General features: G+C 25.9%; 1 protein-coding gene across 1 annotated transcript; it reads right to left on the bottom strand.

Annotated features, from left to right (window-relative positions):
- Positions 1-2,139: 2,139 nt before the first annotated feature.
- Positions 2,140-20,238, bottom strand: LOC129618939 (uncharacterized). The gene is made up of 4 exons (XM_055533972.1): positions 20,131-20,238; positions 5,036-5,329; positions 4,863-4,934; positions 2,140-2,165 (listed from the first exon to the last, which is right to left on the bottom strand). Exons 1-4 carry the CDS (start codon positions 20,162-20,164, stop codon positions 2,140-2,142), a joined length of 426 nt encoding a protein of 141 aa, XP_055389947.1. The 5' UTR covers positions 20,165-20,238.
- Positions 20,239-20,526: the final 288 nt, after the last annotated feature.

Genomic DNA, 20,526 nt, shown 5'->3' with positions numbered 1-20,526 from the left:
ACGTTACCGACAATATGTGTGAATTAACATAAAGCAACATATTTTTTGGATACAACGTAAGAATTTGCTGATTTTCAAGCAAATACTCTAAGAAAATTTGATTTTTATCACTTTTACAAATAATTTTGGAAAAAAATGCTTATTAATTTCACTCCGTCCGTCCGTCTGCGAACACATTTACAAAACTTCTAAAGAGAGAAAGCTGAAATTTCATCTATACATAGATTTTCACTATTAAACTTAGTTCCGTAAGAGAAAATTTTTACTCGACCCCCACCCCTCTGTACCGCAAAGGTTATAGCCATTCAAAATCCTAAAAATAAATGTGTAATATTGATCGTTTTTAAAAATAGTACTTTAACCTGTTGTAGGAAGGAAAAGTGCTGCATTACAAACCATTAGTTTGACCCAAATTTATTTAAAATTTTTTGCAAATATTTTTTGGGTGAGAGTTTACAATTTTACGTAAATTATTTCGTAAATTACCCGGGCTTTTAACTAAATCTAGTTTTTCTTTTGAAAGAAGATTCAAATAATTTTTTCAAAATTCAAACAGCCTTGTTATAAAATCCCATTTGGTACAATAAATTATTGGTCATTTTATCTAACTTTTTCAAGTTCAATGTTTTTCTCTTTTCTTTTTCTAATAAAGCAATCGAATATTACAAAATTTTCATTCAAGGTTAGCGCGATTTATTTAAATTATATTATTGAAAATTCCAAAATTTTTATTATATTTTCAGCTTTAATTCTTCCATTTTATAAAAATCCTTCAAAAAGGATTCAGAAATTTTTTTTTTTTAATTTTTATGTAAAAAATGCGTCTAAAATTTTAATGCTTTTTTATTTATATGGGGTGTCGAAAAATATTATAGAATTTTATTAAAAAACATAAATTGAATTTCTCAGAATTTAAGAATGTTTTTTTTGAGGGCTTGTGTTATTTTATAAGTAGGTTATTGCTTAAGTATAATGTAAAAAAATCAAATTAACTGGTATGGTTTCTTATTAAAATTGATTTGACTTTGTTGATTCGATAGAATAAATTTAACTTGCAATATTAGAAAAATGAAAAGAATTGTATGCTGAAAAGCATTTGTATTTAAAAAACTTCGTCAATTTCTAGTATTATAACTGTTTTTAGACCTTCTTAATTTTTTTTTTAGATGGTCGTTTAATTTGCTTTGCAAATTTTTAAGTTTAGTAAATGATGCTTGTCTACAATGTAGAAAAATTATATAATTTTGTTAATCTAATTTTATTGGTTCTCTTTATTAGTAAAATAAAACTAATGTACGTCAACAAACCACTTCACTGTGGTATGCAAACTCGAGATCCCAAGAAATTAAAGGTTAGGAAGAACTCTTAACTCTTCTCATTTACGTAAAATCTAATCTTTTCGTTAAAATTGAAATCTTAGTTGTGTAGTGCATAAAGCAACAGAAGCACTATAAATGCCGAAACATAAGAAACTCTTGTTAGTTGCTCACTATTATATGATAAAGAATTTGTTAAAAATATTTCGATTACAACAGCAGAAAATACTATTTTTTGAGTTCCCGAATGCTATTGCAATATTTTCAAAATTTATAAAAGTTTTAGCTTTATTTTATAACTTGGGTTGATTTAATTGTAAATGAGCATAATCAATGCGCTTAAAAATCGTTCATTCACACAGAATACTTTTTTTAATTCATTCAAAACTACAAAATAAAAATATAAAACCCATTTTCATTTTAATGAACCATTTCAAAAATTCTAAAAATAATTTTTAATTTTTATACTTATTTACACAAGTTATTTTTAATAATGCCGGAATATAACAAAAATTTTTCTGAAGAAAACATTTAATTGACGCATGTAAATCAAAACATTTCATCATTATTTTTATTGTAAATCTTCATCTCGATCCACTAATTTTTCACTTCAGACACTTATTTAAAATAATTTGTTATTAATAATTTCTTTATATTAAGTATGTGTATTGTAAAATCAATAGAAATTTATTATTTAAAGTTATATATTATCATTATAGTTCAAAAAGACTTCCTTTGTGATTATTCTTCTACACTCCTGTACCTTATTTCTCTGGTATTTTATGAATATGTCTATAAGATTTGTGTATATCAATAAAATTCTTCATCGATATCCTTTTTTAGCTAAATCTATAAATATATTGTAACATTTTATCCTTTATAAATAGAAAATTATCGAAAATTATTTGTAACGTTAAGGTAGATACCATCATACGCTTATAGAAAAATACCATAATGATTTTATATTATAATTCAAATGGATACATTTATATGTAGATGTAAGTATGTGTATTATAATATTATCTTCCATTGTACTTTTTTGAATAGATCATCTATTCTATTTCCTCAATAAACTAAGGACATGGTCAAATAAAAGCCGAAATAAGAGCTGAAAAAGTTACTTGATAATGGTAGATTAAATTATTTATATTTTCAGTCTGACGACAAAAAATGTATATTTTTTATCATAACTTCAATTATGGCCAACAACTTATTCTTTTATATCTTAGGTGTAAGTTACATATTAGACTAGATCTACGATTTAATCTACGATAAAATCTGATAAGTATTTTAACGTGAGATTCTAATTATACAATTTTTAATAATTGCAATCTTTAAACGGACAACAAAAATTAAAAAAAAATAACAAAAATTAACTGGTCGTGGCAAAACCGTTTTAAAAATTTATTTTTCGCCATATTACTTATAAAAATCTATAATAGAAAATCTGATGATAATCGGATAAGTTTCTATTTTATTTCTCAGATTTTATCTGATGTCAGGCTTCGATTACACATCAGATTTTCATAAGATTCAGACTTAATCGTAAACTAACTTATGAAAATTTATTATTAACTCATGATTTAATCGTAGATGAACTGGTAATTTGTATCACGCAAGCTAAAATAATACAAGTGTTTTGATAACTTACAGTTTAATGTAACACAAAAGTCAATTTTTATATCCTCCTGCTTATCGGGAAAGCTTCTGAATGGCCTTTTAGCAAAATCATTCTCCAAATTTTTCAAAATCTTTCTATCGGTTTTTATACAAAATTTACACCATTTACTTTTCTTTAAAGCCGCGGGCGCCCGTCTTTCATAGGATATTGAAAGACAGGACTTATGGCATTGATTTCAGGATTTTTTTTAGAACAAAAGTGATATTTTAACCTTTCGAAATAAGAATATCGTTAAATTTCAAAAAAAAAAAAAAAAAAACTTTTTTACTTTTACTCGAAATTGTTATCCCCTGACAACGTATAATGAATAAATATTCCAAAATTTTTGTTTGCTGTAAGCTATATCGGTGATGATGAACCATAATAATTAAATTTTAACTCAATCGTTTCAATATTATTTCAACTTTCATTAATGCCTTCTTATAATACCACATGTCAAAAAGGTGTTCATTTAATTTTTCCAGCTCTATGAATTTAACATGTTCTAAATATAGATTATTCAAAGGATTTTTAAGAGCTTATTATTAAGATAAATAAATTATAAATTTATTATATTAAAAGGATCAATGTAATATTTTAATAAACTTACTATTACTTTGAATTCCCTCTGTGATTTGTAATACATATTATATGTACTTAACAGCAGGAATATCAAAATATTCCTCAATTGGGAATTCAAATGTAAAAAGTTTGTTGACAACTATTAGAATATTAAAAATTAAAGATTACATAAATAAAATATTTTCCAAATATTATTAATTAAATTCTATAATTTAGTTCACAAAATTTATATACAATCATAAATTTTAATTGCAATTTCAAAGAATATCATCTGTTGATTTTTTAACTTAGTTTGTATACATATATACCATATACACATTATGTACATATAAAGTACATTATACTTAAATAATCTGTAGCAAGTCAAAATTAGTAATACAAAATAATCAGGTATAAAAATATTAATTTTTGAAGAAATTCCTAAAGTAGCTCTTTCTAAAGTAGCTGAATAATTAAATTGCTTAACATTTTTAAGTTCTTTATTAATTTTAATAGTACCGTGTTATTCTAAAATATAATTTGTTGAAATTTTCCAATTCATTTAGATTTGATTAATTTTGAATTGCCTATATCAAGGACTGCATTGCAGATTTTAAAGCAGGGAATATTAAATATTAAAATATTTCGGATTTAATACTTGCGAAGTCAACTTATGCAGTTTCGCTTTATAACCACAGATACATTATGTTTATGCAAGGATTTATAAATAAAATCACAACATAATATATGTGTTTAAAAATAACTAGCGAAAAGATTTACAATATGTTGTTTTGTATTAATTAATTAAAAGTTTATAAAATAAGATGGTTATTTTAATCTTGTTATTTGAGGTTTAATATTGGCCGCTAAATTTAATTTATATGGAACGATAATTTCAAGGCCTTATTTAATTTTTAATCGTACCTGTGCTTAACAAACACGATAGTCATTAAAATAGCTTACAGAATAACCTTATATTTCCATATTTCTAATTTTGTATAGTTTGTTGATTGCTTGTTAATTATGCAGTACTATACTTGACTATAAATTAAAAATAACCATTAAGTGTTCAACAAAAGCAGTGCATATAAAAACTTTAACTCGTAAAAGTAACTTAGAATAATATTATTAATTTTAGTAAGTTCCCCAAATTAGGAAAAACCTCTCAAAATTTTATCGCGCAAATTACGAAAAGACTTTTCAAATAGATTCACGAATATAGAAATTCGATATGGTGGTTGTTGGCTGCTACCTAACCATTATTTTTGAATTCATTATAAAATTATTATACATTTGAAAAAAAAATATAGAATGACGTCACTTACAGTCATAGTAATCATATTTATTTCCATCTCCTTCTTCTTCACTATGTTCAGCGCCAGACATTTTACTCCAAACTATAAGATTAAGATAAATAAATTGCTTAATTAATGCTTTGAATTTGCTAAGTGTTTTACTACATTTAATAAGAAATCAAAGTAGTTTGCGTTCAACTTACATCTCTGAAAATAGTTTCTTATACTAGCAGGACAGGGACACCATTTATTTCTTTTCTCCGATTTTGTATCTTCAACTTCTTCTATTCTATCTACATTTGATTTTTCTTCATTTGTTTGTTCTTTTGATAAATCAACAATATGATATTCTGATGTTGATGGTGGACTTGTAACTTCTTCAATTGTAGATATATGTGCAATTTTAGGTCGATTTCTAATATTACTTTTAGATCGACGATTCTCTATTTTCTTATGTGATTTTCGACGTCCACCAATTTGTATTGACGTGTGATCTTCTGCAAAGACAACAAAAAAAAGTTTATGAATTAGTAGTTGAAGTACTTTCAGCAAGTCAATTCAGATAATTTGTTTGAAAATAATGTAATCAAATTAGTAATTTTTGTATATGTCTGCTTTAAATTTAGCCTACGTGAATTTATTTATTATAACAATCATTTAGTTATCATTCTTTATTATTGAAATAAATATAAACCACATAAACATTTCCTGTTATAACTATGGTGACTATACAGTGACTACCTATATTTTAAGATACCGTAAACATTTTATTTTTATGTTGTTTACTTGTGATTTATAATACTATATTATTTTCTAGAACATTAATTTTTAGAATTTTATAAATTAAGTTACAATTTTTTCTTTTTAGCTAAATTATATTGTGATTTGCACTGTCAATGTGGTTTATTTTATTTGTCATTGTCATTGCAAACATGGCACATTTATAAATTTTTAATAAAATTTTTAACATTTTTTCTTGTTGAAACGTTTAAAAAGCTTTTCACTTTAAGCTGAACTCATTAGTTTGCCAGTTTTAAGCAGAATAAATTTTGGACGAACTTCACTTTTCTGGCCGTTGAACTTATATTTTAAGAAAAAATTCCACTAAAATTGTATTTGATTTGAGATAAACAAAAAAGTTGTAGAAATAGTAAGTAAGCAGAATGTCATTGAAATTTTTATACAAATACATCAGTTCTTCTTGAAACTGGCAAACCAATGCCAGCTACAGAATCACAAGATTACAGAATTCTTCACCGACAAGTAAGGAGCCGTATTTCACTGGGTAGAGGGACGAAAATGAGTAAAATTTTTGTTCGGGACATAGTGTTAAATCGAAACCGATCCCGAGCTACATAGATTTTAAGAAAATTTGGAGAAATTTTAACACATTTAAGTTTTTGTTTATAACTACCGTTTCAAAAAAGATAGAATTTTCGAATAAAAAGTTTTTGAAAATTATTTAAAAATTGCCCAATTTTTGCTCACTAAACCATTGCCGCGGACCGTCATTTGGGTTAAAATTATATTTTTTTGAACTTTTCTTTTTATTTTCACTCTTTTCAATCACATAAAAGTACAAACATCAATCCAAATTTTCATATAAAAATTTGAAGAAAATTTTTATTTATTTTCCTTAGTTCCCCTCAAATTTTTACTCTCCTTGCATTTCATTTACTCCATTTTTCATCTTTCATGACATGATAATTATCGATTCTTTGTTTTGTAAACAATCGAATGATCTGAGATAATAACAATCATTTGAAAGAATAATTATAAAAATGCCAACGGTAAAATAAAATCAAAACAGCACAGAATTCAATGTGGCAATCTTATGCAGTAAATTATTTTCACCATATAATTTCCCTCGTATAATCAAAAAACAAAAAGACGCAAATGAACATAAAAAAAAACTTTAATGTTTAAATTAAATATTTTAAAATTTTCCGAAATTACCAAAAGTAAAACGGAAAAGCCAAGAATTTTTAAAATTTTGTTTATTTACATAAAAAAAATACTTTCACTATACGTACACACAATTTGATGTGGAAAAATCAGAGAGAATGATAAAATAAACACCGTCTGATGATTAATATATTTAAGAAGTTTTCATTATACTTGAAAAATCAGTTTCCAATCAGAATATAAGACAAAGGAATGTTAGAAGGTCGTATAGGGATCAATGCATTTTAATTGAGAGCACAGAACTACGAGGAATTTCGAAACAAGTTCAATTCGTCAACCATGGGAGACAATTGGGAAGCTGAAGAGATATTAGCCTTTCTTGAGCAGAAGTCGTTAGCTATTACTAAGTTGAATGGTCAGTAAATAACAGTTTAAAAAAAACATTTTACTCAATCCCAGAATTCATATGCAATTTACAAAATCCATAAAAAGTTTTAACTTAAAAAAAGTATGAAGAGCTATTTGGGATTCAAAAAATTCCTATGACCAACAGTTATAAAAACAGCAACGTTCAAGTTTCACGGCGCAACATTGCAATATAAACATTCTACAAACAGCACAATGAAAAATTAACACACCAAACTATACATGACGTATGTGATGGAAAATTTTCTAACATGAAAGCTATATAATTATGCATTGCAAAACAACTAATACTAAAACATTGTAAACAATTTATGCACCAATGGCGTAAATAAATGAATTAATATGTGACGTAAGAAATTAAAAATGGGCAACCGTCCATAATTTGTAATAATTTGGCATCATAAAAATTCACTCATAGTGGCTGGAATATTATTAGAAGTAAAAAGTTAATAGAAAAATAAAGTTGGGTCAAACCAATGGTTTGTATTGTAGCACAGTTCAACAATTAGAGAAAATACTGCTTTCAAATACAGTCTATGTATAGCTACCACACTATTAAAAATATTTTGAAATAAAGCAAAAGTTAATATAAAGGGAAGGGGGGCTAACATAATGCTCGATTTTAAGGGTTAATTGTGTGAGTTAAGAAAAATAATTTTTTAATGTCACGGAATTCACCGTTAGCTTTTTGCGTTTATGGAAATTTGAAAAAGCTTGAGGTGTCGGAAATATAAAATATCAAAAATTCAAATTTTACAAATTTCAAGAGTCGATAAGTTGAGAGGGGGTGGAGATGGATAAAAATTTTCTTCTAACGAAATAAACCATTTATTAGTCTCTAAAAGCTGCTAAAATTTCAGGCTCTTACAACGTGGTCTAGAAGAAAAACGACATCAAAAATTTAGAAAAAAAAGGATAACGGCAAATTTGAACGGTCATTTTGTTTTTTTAAAGTTTAACAGTAGTATGTTTCTGCGTTTGCAAAATTTGAAAAATGCTTATAGTTTCATTGCAACAAAATAGTTAAAAAAGGCCATTTTTAGGATTTTGGGGGGTATAGTTTAGTGGGGGAGAGATAGGTAAAAATTTTGTTCAACGGAAATAAGTTTCAAGTAAAGATCTATGTACGTATTAAATTTCAGCTTTCTATCTTCAAGGGTGTAGAAGTTTTGTAAACAAAAAAAATGTCTACGGACGGACCGGCGGACGGACGGACAGAGTGAAACTAATAAGCGCTTTTTTTCAAAAATTTTTTGGAAAAGTGCTAAAAAGGGGGAGAAGTAATTTTAATACAAACTCTTGCTTTCAGATGAAAAAATTTTCATAACAGAACAATTTAAAATAAAAAACATTAATGAGAGTCAGCACAATAGCCATGTAAACTCAAATTATTGATCATATAAGTTAACGGGAAATTTCATGTTAATTTACACCGTGCATATGTTACTATCTAGCAGTGACCTTATTTATAAGATATTTTGTGTTAAACTTGATCAATGCAATGTGAATATTTTCTGAACCTGTTCTCACTAATAAATGGGTCATTTGATTACCATGAAATTTTGGTTCGAAAGTTATGTCGAAAAAATCAATTTTTCGATCCTTTTTAAGCGCTATTATATGTTTAAAATTTAAATTGAAACCGGACAATGTTATACGGGGTAGTAATAGAAAATTTTCAGCCATATCCACGACTTTAGTCGAAAAATCTTAAGAAAAAATTTTGTTAGGAGGAGAAATTATAAACATTTTATTCAAGTAAACGTAAATGTAAATGACATTTTCCTCCACTACGAAGTAGTATGAAATAACATTAAAGGGGATGTGGTAAATAAAATAAAAATTCCAACATCTAAACTACTTCTTACGAAAATAATGGTTATGTTCCCATCAAGCGTCTTTAAGAGTTTTTGAGACTTGTATGGCACTCACTGGAACTACTGGATTAGCAAATACAAAATAATTAAAGATCTTGCAGTTATAATTAGAAACAAATGCGTTTCTGTTTGCCAACTCTAAAAACAATGAACGATGAATTCTATTTTTGACCTATCGTCTTAGTTAATGGGGGTAAAAAAATTTGGTTGTTTAGATAAAGTAAATGTGTTTCACGAACTTTCATGCAAAAACAGTAAGTGTGAATCAAATTGTAATTCTTATATTAAATTGAAATATTTTTAATTTATTCATTAAAAATAAATTCGCAATTCTAACACTTTGACACATTCTTTGGAAATATTCCACACAAAATCATGATAGTAAAAGAGATCGGAATAGTTGAACTCCAAGTATTTCCGATATTCAAGTTCAGTTAATAAATCATTTTTTTTTAAAACAATATGTGTATAGGGGGACGAAATATCTATTAATAATTTTATATGCATAGTTTCAAAATTTTTTCCAAATGAATTTTTCTTTTTGTTCATCGCACTAAGACGTCTCGTCTCAATTAAAATGTTCAGAATTTTACGAGCGGTGTTTGTTTTTATTTTTGTTCCATATTTATCTTTGAAATAAAAATTCAAATTTTCTTTTTTTTTTAATTTTAAGTTTTTGCTTCATTTTCAGCGTTTGCCTGTCTTTTCAAACCGCCAAACTAGAAGATTTATTTTTCACTCTTGTATATGCATTACGTTTTAATATTTTTATTTACAATATGCGCCAAATAAAAAACAAAATTAATTTATTTTGACTAGTCGTCTAATTGCTAACAGTTGGACTGTAGTTAAATTTTTAATCGGTTTCTAAATCATTCATAGATACATCGTATATTTTTTAATTATCACAAGATGCGAACGTAGGAATAGATAAATTTTAGGAAACGTCACGTTTCTTTACAAAAGCTTTGTTGCTATTATAGTTTCTTTTTTTTTTTAATTTTTGATTGTCTTAAATTTTTTAAATTTAATTATAGGTATATAATTTTTTTCATCTCTTCATTTTCCTCGATTTATTTATTTATTTGGTTTTCGTTTCTTTCTTAATTTTTGTTTTTGCTAGATCGTATAATTTCTTGTGGATTTTTTTTTATATCTTTAAGGTGATTGAATTTGAACATTACATTATTTTAGCATTCAGATTATAAAATTTAAAAATTGGCGAAATGCCAATAAAATGTTTTTTATTGGTAAATTTCATTTTTTCTTTTAGTAATTTTTCCTATTTCTTCCGAAAATTTTATTAAATCATAATAAATTGTATTAATCAAAAAGTTTATATTTCAATGTACAAGACCCGTAGTATGTTGAACATTAATGTGAACATTCTATATATTGAAATGATTTAATGATAAATTCTGTTCAAATAAGAAATAGCCACTTGAAAACGAATCCATTGAATGGTAATTTGATTTATGCATAGTCAATTTTGGTTTGATAAAATTTCCAACTCCGCCAAGCACGGATATTTAAGAAAACTTTGCCTAACATTAATATATTTACAATGTTTAGGGTCGCATACATAGTAGATATCTAAGTTAAATAATAAGAAATTTCGAGTACTTGCGGCTGGACTAATAATCGATTTTTCATAACGAATATGTATGTCCCCCAACCCACTCATTATACATAAATAGTAAAAATATAATATTACTATAGAAACTTAAAAAATAAAAGAAGGGTTGGATTCTAAAATTTATGATAATAATACCGAATTTCTCATTTAAATGGAAAATACCTAGAATTGTTCGATTATAGCTCTAATAAATGAAAAAAATTTTAGAACATTTTGAAATTTGTACTTCATTTGCCAAGCTACAAATTTTTAGTTACTGTAGAGCCTATTACCTAAATTTACTAAAGTTAAAATGTTACAAACTAAAACATCGTAAAAATATTATTTTTTAAATGATAATACGAGTATAGGGTATAGATTATACTAAAAACCGCATTTCGATTCAACAGTTCGATTCAAAGGATTTAAAATATTTTTTTTACTATAGAAAGTATTTTTCACTTAAAATAATAGAATTTGATGTTCAGCTTATCTAACAAAATGCGACCACAGAATTCGTTTACAAAATTCATTTACACAATAACAAGAAATTTATAATTTGTATAAATTATAAAATATTTTGAAATGAATCAAAAGTAATTTTTAGAATAATTTTATATTTATATTAACACAAACTAATACATTAGATAAAAATTTAAACAAAATATCATCCCTTATACAAAATAATCAAAAAGTGTTTTGCAACTACTATGCTACATGAATTAATTGCCTTTTGAACAAGGAATTCAAAATAACTAAATTTCAATACAATATAATAAAAATTCTAATTTATTTTTAATTTAAATTTCTCTCCTACACCAATAATACGGTAACATCAAATAGAAAATTTCAGCTTTTTTCTTTTTTTGTTGTCCAACTATTGTTGGATTATTTTTCACTCAATATATTTTATAAAATCTGATGTGGTCCGCACATAAACTACCGCAATATAATATATTGCCTATGGCGGTAACAAACAGAATTCAAATATTGAATTTCATGAAATTTTTTCGGTTAGTTCCATAGATATGGCAAAAAATCTACACTTCGTGTCATTGTTTAGTTTGAGAGTTCTGGTATACCTAAAAAATTTACCAAATAATTGCTTTAAAACCTTGAATTAGTATATTTTAAGGAAACTGTTCGAATGCACATGTGCAAAAATGTGAATTTCTCTACCTAATATTTATAATTGCTAATACCTGATTTTTTGCAAAAGTTGGATGCTTTCTTGTTTTGACAATACAAGAACCCAACAATGGAAGCTTATTTATAAAGTTGTAAATTAATCTTTTGAATAATATCATAGTTATGATGAGAAATAATCGGTCACCAAAAAGGTACAGTTATCCGATAACCAAAGCCCCGATATATCCCAAAAGTTGATTAATCCGTGTCATATCCAAAATAAAGCTACATATCGTCGGCTGAGAAAGAAAACAGCGTATAACATTTATACGTCGTTTTCCGATTTTATCACCATTGGATTCTCCATAGTCGATTCTATAAGTTGAGTTACTTTATATTTCTCTAGCTTTTCATTTTAACATACTTTTTAAATAAAAACGAAAATATTGTATAAAGCATTTTTAGAAACTAATTAATAACAAAATAGCGTAAAATGCGTTTACTTTGTTTTATTGCCAAACCGTAACTTTTTACAAAATTTAAAATAACGTAATGAATTCTTACACTATTTTGGTAGAAAATTTATCATTCAGTTGTTAATTTCAATACCAAATAAAAAAGTGTATGTTACTTTTACACGCTTTTTAAATTTTAATAAAAAAAATTTTTGCAATAAACTGAAAAGTAAAACGGTGTAAGAATTTGATACACTGTTTCATATTGTCTCATACACTACTTTAATTTTGAATTTTGAATCGTCTTCCCTGGCAAACAATGCAATAAAACAGCGTACAAAACAAACGTACATATGTACATTATACTTGTTTAATTTTGTTTAATTCTATATGCATCTTCATGTATAAGACAAATATTTTTAACAAATAAGTATTCTGTTGGATTTTGTTGATCAGTACAGAACTTAAAGTTATAACTTTTTTGATAAGTGAAGCAAATAATTAATAATTTAAGGCAAAATTTTATACTCACAACAATTAAAATAATTTTGTTGTGTTACGTAAAAAGAAAAGGAATAAAAATTTTAATGATGAAGAAGTGGTAACGTTTTTCGAGAAGTCACCAGAAAATTCTATTACACACTTTTCTTCTGGCTCTGATGACAATTATGAGCCTAGCAAGAGTTCAGCATCTGAAACGGGTGAAGCGGAACCAGAAAAACTTACAGAATGTTTTATAGACTAAACGTTTGATAATGAAACCATTACATCTACATCAGCGGAAACACTACTCGAAAAAATTTTATAAAGTACTAATCTAAGTGAAAATGTAAAAAAGCAATAAAAAAAATTAAAAAAGAAAGAATTCAAAGCAAAAGAACGTTACAACGGAATTTGCAACTGCCAACACAATTGCGTTGAAAAATTTCCTTAAGATGCAAGAATTAATAGTAATAATTTGTATTGAAAGCTGGGTGATTATGGAAAGAAAAGATTATTTCTAAAACATACTCTCACACACAAAGTATATACAAGAAAACGACCGCGAATGTCTCGAAAAAATTTTACGCCTTGTTATACATTGTATGGTAAAACCGTTTGCAAGAAAGCTTAACTTAAGCATTATAAAATACACATAAAAGTTGGCTAGCATACTTATAAAAGAATCTTTAATACAAAATTTAATAACTCGTTTCATGTGCGCAATATGAAAACATGATCAATCAATCTTAGTTAGAAACATTCAGTAGCATTTTATCAAAACTTGGCAGAAAAAGCCTCATCTAAAAATAATTTATCTAAATTAAACGAACCAAGCTATTCAGAAGACGAGATTGAAGAGCTATAATTAAATTTTAGAACTAAGTTTCAAAATTTCAAGTAGAAATAATGTACATTTGAATTATCTTTTATGTTAATATTATTTATTTTTGTTTACGACTTTTCATGTTACATTAATATCGATAAAAATACCTGTTTATATTTTCATACGTTGAGTTAAAGTATGTAATGTTAATTTGGTTTCTCAAATTATATTAATTTTTTACAAAATAAAATAACGTATAAATAAAAATGAAATGGTGTATACCATACAAAAAAATTAAAATGAAACAGTGTATAACTTTCTTCATACAATTTCTACCAAAAATAAAATAGTGTAAGAAGTACCAAGAAATTTCAAACCTCTAATTTTCTAAGATCTACAAAAATTTATTTAATCAAATTTATGCAAATAAACTATTTATTCCCCCAAAAATGTTTAACATAACTTTTCAGGATAGTCAAAGATGACAACCGGAAGATTTTAGATTCAAAACTTCATTTTTATTTTGCAAAAAACTTCAAACGCGATTTACTCAAAACTATACCTTTTTTTATACACTGTTTTATTTCTCAGCCGACGATATATTATAAAATTTCATCAAAATCGATTCGACAGAAATTAAGATATACGCGTGCACACACAGACCAACAGACCGAAAGATTGCAAAAAAAAAAAACAGTTTATTTACGCTTTCCTAATATAGGGAAGTACGTTTCCACTGAAAACTCGACATCCGAAATTTGATAATATAACATGACCTCCCTAATTGTATGCAATGCAGACACATACGTCAGTTACGTGAAAATTATTTCAAAATGAATTTTGAAAATAATAATCCTTCCTCAGTATTACCATTGTTGTTGAATCGTTAAACATACTTCAATATACATTCTGAATTTTAAAATGTCCTGTAAACATTTGCAAAATTGTTGAAATTTTAATTGTAGTAAATTATTATTTTTTATGTTATCTAGCAATAAAAGTGAAATTTGCTGCTCACAATTTCTTGACATTACGCACTAATTTCATTGTTTAATCCCGTAAATTTTGTTAATTTATAGAATTTATTAAAATCGCATCCCTTTAGATCTACATAGGCATATCGAGCAAATGTATACTCTATTGCAAATCTTAGTTATGGTTGCCGGATTCGGCTTTTAAGGAAATTCCAAAGATATTTAACGACATTCCTATATTTCATTATACCCGTACGAACGTATATGTTCGAAGAGTATAATAAATTTACCTTTCCGTTTGTAACGCTAAGAAATAATGGTCTGAGATATAGACTTAGGTGTATATTTTTTATCAACGTCGAATTCTGAGTCGATTTAGCTTTGTGTGCTCGTCCGTCCCAGCGGTAACTTAAAAACTAACTGAGCTAAGTTTACCAAATTTTCACAAATAATTTATTGCAGTAAGTTCCAGAACCCTATTTAAATGGGATATGATCGAGGTACTGGCTCGGGTAGCTACCATACAATTTCAAAATTTATTTGACTATATCTTAGAAACTATGGAAGTGTTATTGAAATTTCGTACAAGTAAATATAAGTAGGGCCAATATGTTTGATAAAACTCCTTGAAATTTCATGGCTCTTTCTGGTAGCAGCCATACAACTTATTTAAAGTTATTTAGCTATATCTCAGAAACTTTAGAAGCTGTGCTATTGAATTTTCACACAAGCGAATTTATTGGTAATGCCTTAGTATTAAATAAAATTCGTTGAAATTACTTGGTTCTTTCTGGTAGCTGCCATACAACTGGCCAAATCTTAGAAAATATTGAAAGCACAGTACTGAAATTTTGCTTAAATTAATGTGGTAATACGGCAACTTAAAGTCATAGTCTGTTTCATAGTCAGCTATGGCATACATAGGATAACAAATTCGTACAGGTATCATAGAGCTGACACTGTCAACTCTATTTTTTCTCGTTTTTAGTTTAGAAACACCTTTATTTTATCTACAATATTCCTTAAAATTTATGTAACATTGAGTTCCAAATCTTTATTTATCAGGTTAGTAATTTTCAAAATTTTTAGCAAACCAAATATGTACTCAATTTATAATTCTATTAAACGAAATTTCGATGTATCATTGCTTATATTTTCCTCCTTCATATCAAGTACTATCTTACGAGTATACATATATGTGTCTGTTTGGTTAAAATACAGTAAAATATTGATTAATGGAAAACGATATTTTAGAAGAAAAAGATCCAAACAACAAATTGCAAACAAATCTATAAATTTTTTTTAATGTTATAATAATTTTTGAAAATAATATTGAAAAATATAAATTAGATTAATATAAAACAAGAAAAATGGTAATAAATTGATTTGCTTTTTATAGTGCCTACATTATGGCATTAAATTGATATTTATTATTGCCACATAATGGGTGTGTATAGTTAACTAATAAAATTTTTTTTTAAAGAGCAAAATGCCGAAAGGAAAATGCTTATTCAAACAATTTTTTTAATACTTTAAACATTTCGCATAATTCAGGTCCCAAAAAAAAAAATAAAATTAAATTTATTTTTTCATTTGAGTAAACTAAAAAACAAATACGAAAAATTATTTGAAGTTCAAATAAATTTCAAGCGAAATTAAATAAATATTTTATTAATAGATCGATTATAAAATTGATTTTATTGAAATTTTATTGAAATTATTGAAGTTCAAATAAAAAGAGAGGGAGGAAAATTATAATAAAATTTATTTTTCGGCAACAAAAAAAAATATGATGTGCGCTTTCATAATTTATACGTTTTTTATTATAAAATTTAATAGATTATTATGATATACGAAGGCTATTTCTATCTGCGAGTAAAAATAACCTATTTGTGGCCTATTTTTAGAATATAAATTTATTATGGTGTATTTTTCATTGATTTCTGCTTCTGTTTTTTAATAATATTTATACTCGTAAAAGATTACTAATAATATTTAGCCTTTTATTTTATGGTTATTTATGATTATAAAAAAAAGGTGTAAATAACGACTCAGACACTTTGCGAAAAAAATAAATTTAATTGATTAACAATCTCAACATAAACATAATAAGTTATTGAATAATCTAGAATTGAATAAAAAGAATTTTTTTTTGGTTGCGATTATTGATATTGGAGAAAGAATACAAGTATTATACAGGGCTACATACCCAATATACAGTAAGCCTAAGTACAAAAATCTCCTAATATAAAGTATCTTAGAGAAATTTTTAGAAAAAGGAATAGAAAAAAATTCATAAAAGGTATGCTACAGTCAACGTTCGCTGAATAAAAATGTTTATAAAATTAAGTGTTTGTTTTATAAAGATTTCACTGTTCTTGTATTTATTTATTTGATGCACGAATTTTGATGGATTGTAACAACGCGATGGAGTGGCATTTTCACTTTTCATGTTTTGTGATGTTCTATGTGTATGGAAATTGATGATAAATTAACTTGCAGAGTTATATACTTGTAACTTGTTATATTCTCTACGCAAAGCAGAAAGCTGGAAAATCAAATAGTAATTAAACTTTATTTTTCATTAATTACTACTCTAACCTACTGTTATATGCGTATGCTTATTGTTAAACGCAACAGTATCGGAAAGTATTAACTTATTAAGCTCCATAATAAGCAATACAGAAAATTACTTTCTTACTGCTTCCACAATCATACAGCGTCTCAAATTTATTTGTTTATAAAATAGTACTTATATATAATTCGAGCCTTTTATGTAAAAGGTTCTTCTTAAAACAAATTTTTCATATTTTTTAAATCAAAAAAAAAAGTGCAAAGATTTCAGATTTGTTAAACAAATGAACATGATAATTGCACGGCTCTCATGAATAATTAAATTACAAAAACCAAATTTTTGACCTAATTAACTCTTCTATTAAAATCATAAATACAATATGAAAATATTAAAGAATTTTTAATGGCCCTAAAATAAATTTTCAAAAACGGTTTATTTCGCGTGCCAAATTTCCACGCATTTGTGATTATTTTCTAATACAAAAAAAATACATACTCGTAAAAGGTCGACGACATTTTATTGTTAGCGTTTTGCAAATCATAATTAGGCAATCAATTCTATTGCGGATATTTTTGCCAAAAGGAAAGAAAAATTCTGGCATCAAAATCTCATCGGACATACTCAAATGTACGTACACATACATAAAAGTTTCGATTTTATTCGTACATCGAATTAAATTTTGAAAAAATTTTAAACGCTGCGAAATAAAAAAAATATTAATTAATTCTTACAGCAAATGCGATGCGATGGTGTTTATTAAATTATGAATTAAGAATTAAATTTTTATGATGTAAATTGACATTAAAAATTATTTAAATTCCTATTTCCTCCCATCAAAAACAAACTACGCAAGTTGAAAATTTAAAATTTCAAATTTGCAATAGGAAATTATTTATAGTACATTTTTTTCGTCAATCTAAAATATAATTTCTTCCCAATTTTTTTTAAATATGCAGCATTTTCATATGAAACATCATTCATTTTGATTTATCAAGATTTTAGGAAATTTTGTCAATCATCCAACACTGTCATGCGTAATTAAAAATCTTTACTAATCAAAAAACTACGGACATGAATAATGGATTTATAATCGCTTGTACCATTGCGATTGTAAATTGCGATTATTATGCAAAAAATTAATTTATAAGTATACTTATAAAACAACTTTGAATATAAAAATATACATACAAAATAAAATATTTTTTTATGACACGTCAACTTATTTAAAAATATTTTTGACTTCCTATTGACTGAGGCATCCTATTAAAGTTTATTTATTTATTAGATTTCAAGCTATTGTCGGATTTTCATAATGTGTATGTGTTGTTACTTTTAAAATATACCGTCACTTCAATAATGCTTTATAAAAAGTTTAAGTACAGTATTTATACGATTGCAGTGCCGTGTTACAGCTTTCAATACCTTTACATTGTAAAAAAAACTGTTAAATCTTTTGATACATTTTGGACAAACGTTACCAAATCATGAAAAACATAGCATTTTTATGTTGCATTTTAGGGAAAAAACTTAATAACTAGCACTTTATTGCTGAAAATATATGCTAATTTATTTAATTGGTTATATCTGGCAACATTTATATGACATGTATTAGAAAAGCGTGGTCGATTTTTTTAATACCCGATTTACTTTTATTTTATGTATCCACTACGTACACAACGCATTTAGAAAAAGTGTACAATGTCAAGAGCTTTTACTAAACTTTTTGGAATGTGGTACTTTGTAAAGTTTACATTGTAAGTGCATTATAGAAGTCACGGTATGTCGTTATATTTAAAAATTCTTGAATGTATGTACATTCCCTATCAGTGGGGAAATTCCCTATCTATATTCCCTGTCTATAAGGGTACATATACTATTAAATGTTATTTGAACAAATTTTTAAATATGTAAAATAAAATATTATGTCAAGGTTTGGACATAATTTCCCAACATATAAAATTAAAAATTATAAGAAAATAGCGGTAATGTTTAGACTAAGATATCTTTATTCTAGATCTGAAACTAGACTCGAACTAGTGACCAAGGATGCTTTCTAAGTGTAAATACGTACAAAACAGAGAATTTGATAAATGATTTCTTCTAAATATTCGAAGTGTGTGTTGTCAAGTACTAAGTATTTTGTTAAATCATAAAGCTCTATTTTATAACTCATATCTAAATAACATAAGCCAAATTTTTTAATCTTTCATGACGTGAGTAAAACTCTGTATTTTATCTCTCTGAATATAAACTCTTTGAATTAACCTTTCATGAGGTGAGTAAAACTCTGTAAATCTTTATGTTGGGAAACTGTAGTCTATTTAACTAAATTTTAACAAACTTTATTTTAATCGTTCCATGCCCTCCTTTTTTTACTTCACTCCCAACAGAATATACTCATCCTATTCCCATAAATGATGATAATATTGCTTAGGTCATTCGTAACATACTGTTTTAGAAAAATTTAAATTTGAGTATTATTATAAACACAATAATATTTATGTGTACGTTGCTCTGTCATGGGGGGTCTACTTGATATAATATTCTAATAATATGAGATTAAATTACAAATAATATTTAAATTGTATCCTTGAATGCTCAAGCACACAAAAAAATAATAAAAAAAAAACAAACGACTACAGTTCTATAATTAAATTTTATTAAATTTGCGTTTTAAAACAATTTTTTTTTTATTACTTTATTATTTCTTTATTTTTTTTTTGTTTTAATAAGAAACACATGTTCTAATGCAAAATTTTCATGAACTATATTTTCGCATGTTTAGAATGCAAAGGAAAATAAAGTGAAAACCATCAAATTTACAAAGCAACAAGTATACTTTTCATACTCATACAATAAATCAATACACGTACGTACGTACGTACATATACATAATATGTACTTGTATATTTTCATATTGAAGTCTCCATGAACATATAAAAGCATTTTTCGCTTCATTTTCTATTCCATTATTATATTTTAATTGCTCAATAATAAAATTTTGTATTTTAAAAAGAAATTCTTTCACTTTACTCACTTGTACTCATCACAATACCACTGGTTGATGCCATGATGGTTTCAATATAGTAATTTTTTTTAGTATGTTTGTTTTTCTGGTTTTATAAATATTTTTATTTAAAATTTTACTTTTAATATTTTCTGTGCTCTTTTTTTCTTGTTATTTTGCTCTAAATTCAATGCCTTAATTTTTTTTTATTTTTAAAAACAAAACATTTTTTTTTTTTTTTAATTTTTAAACTTTTTTTTATAGCATTTTATTAATGACAAAATACATTAAATTGCTCTATTTGTAACACACAAAAATTAAAGGGGGAAAAAGAGAGCGTTTGTGTAAAAAAAAAAATAAATAAGAATGTAGAAAGAGGGAATAGAAATTATTACACAAAAATTTTTACTATGCAATATAGTGTAC

The sequence above is a fragment of the Condylostylus longicornis genome, unplaced genomic scaffold, assembly GCF_029603195.1.
Source record: "Condylostylus longicornis isolate FDR11 unplaced genomic scaffold, ASM2960319v2 ptg000010l, whole genome shotgun sequence".
Classification (NCBI taxonomy): Eukaryota; Metazoa; Arthropoda; class Insecta; order Diptera; family Dolichopodidae; genus Condylostylus; species Condylostylus longicornis.
This window is presented reverse-complemented; position numbering and strand designations above follow the sequence as displayed.